Below are 6598 nucleotides of genomic sequence, written 5' to 3'. Positions count from 1 at the left end.
AATTCATTTTAAATGATATATGGTCATTACATATTAAGGTATATTTTTGAAGTTATGGTCAAAAGAAGCAAAACTTTTTCTTCATATTCTCTTTAATTTTCTTGACTTTTAATCGCAAATATCTCCGTTTGGCATATATGGACTTATCGGTTTTTGCGAACAAACTCTTCAAGTGTAGATTTGGCACCTCTGGGAAAGGAGTATCAATTTGGTTCTTCATCTGATCTTTTTAAAAAAAAAAGTATCATATCCGGTAGCAGGAGGAGAATAATGATGACCTTTAATCTTTTTTTTTTTTTTTTTTGCAGTTCATAATCATACGATATGGGGGATGTTACGGGTGTGACTGTCATCTGGATCACCGAGTCGACTGTGCTGTCTACGATAACGCCAAATATTACTAGTAATGGTACCACAGCGAGCCCTCCAAACGGCGGAGTCAATCTAACCTTGGCGTCACAGATCTTATCCACTATGTCACTGGTGCTGCTGATGCTGTCAATGGGTGTGACCATTAATTTCAAGGACATTAAAGAGACGGTTTGTAGACAATATACATCATTCAGTAAATCCTTCCTTTTTTTAATCAAATCATTTTCATTTTTGCAATACTTCCTGAACGATAGGGAAACCCTTTAGTTCTGTTTAAAAAGAAGTTTTAAATGCAGGTATATTACCAGCTAATCGCAAGACATTTGGCCTCGAAATACACAAGCACACACACACATACAAAGCAAACATCAGGTTATTTTACACTTCAGAAATGTTTGACAATATGTAAGATGATAAAGGTCACTGTATTTTCATGCATGTTCCAAGCAAAGAGACACATCACAGACGTCAATGTAAAAATAGTACAAGCAGAGGGTATGAAAGCCAGACTACTACCTCAGTTACTCTTCCCTCGTATAGTTTCGTCATCCTGCCGGATTTATCATCGGCATGGCGTCACAGTTTATACTGATGCCTCTCATCGGGTTCTGCCTCGGCCTGGCCTTGAAACTTGACGCCGCCGGCGCCATATCGGTCCTCCTAGTTGCCTGCTGCCCTGGTGGAACTTATTCGAATGTCTTCACATACTGGACGAATGGAGACGTGTGCTTGAGGTGATATTCGTCTGTGAAAAGGACGGTTCCTATAATAGTTTCTTCATTCATGCAGTCTTTAAGAAGACATGATATTCCCTTATGTGATATTCTTTCCTTTTCAGTTATTGATGTTTCGATTTTCGTCAGTCTTTTACAATTCACATGTCATTAGAATAGCTGTACATCTTTGTTTATCACCACTTTCTCTGATCTTTTCTATGAAGAAAATAATGTATTAGAAGAATGATCCCGACCACGGCTCTTAGAAACGATAATTACTTTTGTGTAATGCTCTTATCCGTAAAGTTTGACAGGCGTACAAGGTAACTTCTCCTGCTATTTAATCAAATGACGGGGAGGAAAGAGAAGTATGAAAGAGTGCACGATTTAACAAGAAATTCTGTGCCTGAATTCCTATTTACGCACACGCTCACATCATTCTCTCCGCCAGTGTTTCTATGACAACAGTTTCCACGGCTGTCGCCATAGGGATGATGCCCCTGAATCTCTTTATCTACGCTCGGGTTTGGACCAGTGATTCAACTGTGATTCCTTACATGAACATTTTTACGACCCTCGTCACTATTCTGATTCCTGCTGCCTTCGGAGTGTTCTTGAACTGGTGGAAGAAGGAATGGTCGACTTGGATTACACGTGTGAGTTAAAGGCATAATCTACCATTTGCAGATGAAACAAAAACTCCGCATTAGTGCTTTAAAATAGTTATAATATGTGAGTAATAGGGGTTAGAAACAACCACTGTAATAAAATTGATTCAGTTTAATTAACGTTAAGTATCGCTAAATATAAATGTGAACAATAGATATAATAAACATGTTTCCGGACTAAACCTTCTACAGTTATTGGTTATTGAGAAAAATACTGATACTATATTCTTTAATATATTTTAGGCTTTATTGCGAAAAGTTTATATGTGACCCTGCACCTCAAAACAAACAAAAAGTCGCCAGACATGAATTTTTAGTTAAGACCATATTCTGAAAGAGCAGACTTTAAGCTTTAAAATGATGTATAACTCAAATCCAATGGACTCTCCTAACCTATCTAAATATTGGAAAGAAAGCACAAACTCAGGAAAAGTGTGAACTGAGAAAAGAGGCTCTGAAGTATAGTTACAGTGTCTATTCAAGCGCTTAATCGTTACCAAACTGTGCCAGCTGTGCGATGAATTGAACAAAAAACAGGAAGTAAACCATCAGAGTAACAACAATGAAAGGATTATCAGATTAAACTGAAATTAAGCATGCCTCATTAACACATTCTATCCAATGCCAACTTTCAAAGCAGTAGCACTATCCTTTCAAAAGTTATTAGAGTTGAAAGGGAAGAGTGTGGACAAGGTTTCTCAAAAATGAAAAAGGGATTCAAAAGACACACCTAATCACACTATTCTACCAAAAATGTTCGGGATAAACTGCTAAAAAACACACTTTCCTGCCCGTTTTATGATGCCAAATTTTAGCATGATGTAAAAGAAGATCCGCTCTTTCAGAAAATAGGAAAAAGTCAAGTTCGCCTATAAAGGTTGACCTATTTCATTTATTTTCAGTCCTCATGCAAAATCAGTGTGTGCGACTTTATGTTCGTTTTGAGGTGCACGGTCACATATGGTATAGGATGTTTTGTGATACAACTGGCCTACACATACATTGTATGCATCAAATGAGATATCTCGAACATTTGAAAAATCACTGCTCCCTAGGTCAACAAGATTTCAAAAACAATAAGTAAGCAACAACAAGTAATTCCCATTGTACTAGAATCTAGATCCAATAGGAAAGTCAGTCTATGAATTCTAAAGCAGCTATGATATCCATTGATGAAAGATATTCATTTCGAAATAATTATAAAAAAAGAAAAGCTTTTACATCCGTCTGTAGCCTGTACATCCTTTTATCAGAGTTGTACGGGGCGTTCCCTTCACAATAAGCATTTGGTAAAGGTAAAGCGGATAGAGGTATAAGAATGTCAGAGTTACCATTGTCATTTGTATAAAATACATTTACCTGTGGAAAGGTCACCGGTATCTAAAGTTTTTCGGGACTTTTTGCACCGTTATTCAGAAACAAAATCCTTCCATAACAGGCCCGTAGCCAGGATTTTTCAAGGGGGGGGGGGGGGTGCGGTCACTAAAAAAACGGACCTTCGGTACCAATACCAATGATGACACACACACACACACACGCACGCACACACGCACAATTATATATATATATATATATATATATATATATATATATATATACATATATATTCTTTGGACGACCGAACTACAAAAGTTGTATAAGAATTTGCGCGCGAAGCGCGCCGCAAATTGTGAATTTTGACTGTTTTAATGACGTTTTAAAGTCTCGAGGAAATTTGTATTTTTGTCTGTTGCATGCAATCGCGTTAGGGTATTTCATCTAGGAAATAGTAAAAACTCATTTTGCCAGGAAGTTGCAAAGTTTAATTGTGTTCGAGACTCTGCGCGCGTAGCTCGCCGCAAAATTGAGAATAGTGATTTTCCTGGTGTTGTTTTAACTTTTATTTTTTCTATTGTATACCCGCGTTAGCAGGCCTGAAGCCAGGATTTTTAAAGGAAGGGGGGATTGCGTTAATTAACAAAACGGTCCTTTGATACTGTCCCGGGAGGGGTAGCGACAATTAAAAGGTGGACACCATGCTCATACATGGACTTTCAAAATGGCCCCTAAACGAGTAATGATCATATGATTTTTTCGAGCCTTAAAAACAAGTATTCCTTAAATGTTTCCTGCACCCTAAAGAAGTACTTCATCATGATTGAACAATACACCATTTTCCCAAATTTCGGCCTTTTTGATACCCTTTGATTATATACGCTCGTACATCACACTTTCCATCTAATCCGTGAGAAAAAAACGACCCCTATTACGCGTTTTCTTTAGCGAGTATGGTCACGGTGTCCACCTTTCAGTTGGAGTTTTCCATCCCATTGGATGCTGTTTGGAAGATGAAACATTCACTTTGTATATCAGCCGTTGGTATGCGACTTTGTCAAGAACGAAAATAAATAAGAAAATTTTTTAAACAAAATGAATTGTAAATGTGAACCATTTGTATTTTGCCTCCTTGTGGTAGGATATTTCCAGCATTTCCGAACTTTCAAATAATCATTTTAGATTTAATAATATATAAGGTAGTAGATCCGATTCGCAAACATCTCCAATATCAGTCAAATGTCATATTAACCATCATGCTAAGAAGGTTTTCTTTGTGAAATTTGGAGGTCAGTGAAATTCAAAAATTAAACATCCGTTAGCCATTGGAAGAACTTGAGTGCAAATTCAGACCTCAGGCTTAGTGCTCAGATGTTTTCCTATTTGATTTGATCTGTCTTACTGTGCACACTAAGATACATACTGGAATGGTTATTTCTTATTTATTAAATTATAGTAGCATATTTGGTTACTAGCTGTCTCTAGGCATTTTCGAATTTGGGCTGCAAAGAGATCCACTACCTTTAAGTTAGAAGAGAGATAAGTAAATAATGATAAAATAAACAAACAAAAAAGAATGAGTTTCTTTTGTAATACTATCTGACAAACTTTTTACTTTACCATTTTACTTCATAGCTCAGCACTTTCCATTCTCTCTCATACCCTCTTACGGGTCGGGTGAATCCTTTTGTTAGAACCGTAAGCAAATGCCAGCTGAAGGCGAGTAGGCAAGTGTGTTTAAAAGCATTAGATTATGCACGGAGATCGTACAGTTACTTGATAGATGATCTTTTCTCGAATGTTGGTACTAGCAAAAGGGCTAGAAAAAGCAGCTATTATAATTCGTTAGGCATGCATAATGGCCCAATGAGTGTTACAAGAGAACTGGAGTAAGACAGGCCTTTCATTTTGTTTTGTCTCTCCTGATCGTTCGTAAGAAATGCTAATTCATGACCACCTTTTCACAATTTGATTGGAGCATGCATTCATAATGGAAAATAGTTGACATGATAATCTATCCCCAGGCATTATCATGCCAACATGTACTTATATATACATGTACTATATCTTTGTGAGACGTAGATATAAAATGTCTCAGGTTTTCGATTATAGTAATTTCGAGGAAATTTCTTTAATTTTTATCAGATATGTAAACTTGAGGCTATTAGATTTTCATCCACTTACCTCTGTTCCTGTGAAAAAATGCAAGTGTCAACCTCAATGTCATCCACGAATCGCACGTACTCGGGCGGCCAGTGGAAAAAAAAAACACCGGTCACACGCGCCAAGGGCCATGGCATGCAGTGCCAATATAATAATAGCTCGCACAAATTAATACACATTTGTGTTTGTGTGCATGGGGACGATCCGATGGTTCATTACAACAAAAGGGTTTCGTACAATTATTTTTAACATTGTTACACGTACTCTTCCACATTTACGTAGCATATAATGTGTCTTTATAGTTATTTGGATTGTTATCTTGAGAATTGCTAAAAACCGTTATTATGAAAAAGTGGACCTTTCAGAATTTGGGGGGGGGGGGTGTGCGTACGCACCCGACGCACCCCCCCCCCCCCCCCCCCCCCCTGGCTACGGGCCTGCATAATTTTAACTTTTTTTATTTTGAATCATGTGCGATGATAGAGAAAGCAATGGTACATTTCAAAGAAAAAAAAAACAAGGCATGGCAATTTTGAAAGTTGGTGATTCTCATATCGAGACATGTAATAAAAACGAACCCGAATATCTATGCGCTCTGACATACTCTCACTGCAGGTATCCTTGATTCTTGTGGTTCTCATTGGGATTCCAGCGCTTGCCTTCCCCATAATGCTAAATCCAAATTTCTACAAAGCCGGGTGGGGACTGTGGTTGTGTTCCATCTTTCTTCCTGCCCTGGGCTTCGCCATAGGCTACGGGTTCGCCCTCTTGTTCCGACAGTCTCACACCAAGTGCCGTGCTATCGCCTTCGAGACCGGCTCACAGAACATAGCATTTGCCTGGACGGTGACTCTCCTCTCCTTCGCCGATTCACCTCTTTTCCTAGACATGCTTTTCTACCCGATTCTCTATCTATTTTTCATCCATGTCGAGCCAGCTTTACTGATCGGGTTATACAGGTGGATTATACACATGCGGAAAGGAAAAGGAGCGGATGCTGAAGACAACATTGAAATAGTTGGGGTCAAGGTCACTGAACAGGACGCCAGTGACCCAGAAGTGACGAGCAAAATTGGCAACTCAGTTTACACTCAAGAGGTAGATACAGAAATCACAACCATTTCAAAATAATGCACAATGAAGAAAATAACATAAACTTCAACATTAATTGTACAGCATTAATGAAATGAAATTATATAAAGGTATAGTCGTCTGAGCATTATTATGCATAATACAATTATGTTCGTATGCATGTATGTAACGTGAAATAGGTTTGGCCACGTAGGCCTACGTAATGGGTGCTGCATTGTTTGGTTTACCAGTAGTTGTGACAGCAAGGAAGTCGTTCACTTATTGTCTTTAATG

The 6598-nt window shown here is 38.1% G+C and overlaps 1 protein-coding gene across 1 annotated transcript; it reads left to right on the top strand.

Annotated features, from left to right (window-relative positions):
• The first annotated feature begins 324 nt into the window (after window positions 1–324).
• Window positions 325–6364, top strand: LOC139733361 (ileal sodium/bile acid cotransporter-like). The gene is made up of 5 exons (XM_071644200.1): window positions 325–540; window positions 913–1106; window positions 1540–1744; window positions 3040–3051; window positions 5849–6364. Exons 1-5 carry the CDS (start codon window positions 325–327, stop codon window positions 6362–6364), a joined length of 1143 nt encoding a protein of 380 aa, XP_071500301.1.
• Window positions 6365–6598: the final 234 nt, after the last annotated feature.

The sequence above is a fragment of the Diadema antillarum genome, unplaced genomic scaffold (assembly GCF_040938485.1).
Source record: "Diadema antillarum isolate AM-2024a unplaced genomic scaffold, OU_Dant_1.0 seq00000472_RagTag, whole genome shotgun sequence".
Taxonomy (NCBI): domain Eukaryota; kingdom Metazoa; phylum Echinodermata; class Echinoidea; order Diadematoida; family Diadematidae; genus Diadema; species Diadema antillarum.
The sequence above is the reverse complement of the archived record's forward strand: the minus strand, read 5'-3'. Positions and strand labels throughout refer to the sequence as shown.

What these genes read in the sequence shown, in the direction of transcription:
- LOC139733361 (XM_071644200.1), top strand. Translation starts at nt 325, where the DNA reads ATGGGGGATGTTACGGGTGTGACTGTCATCTGGATCACCGAGTCGACT. An exon ending in TCAAGGACATTAAAGAGACG is followed by an intron (nt 541 to 912) that starts GTTTGTAGACAA and finishes TCCCTCGTATAG; the next exon opens with TTTCGTCATCCTGCCGGATT. An exon ending in AATGGAGACGTGTGCTTGAG is followed by an intron (nt 1,107 to 1,539) that starts GTGATATTCGTC and finishes TCTCTCCGCCAG; the next exon opens with TGTTTCTATGACAACAGTTT.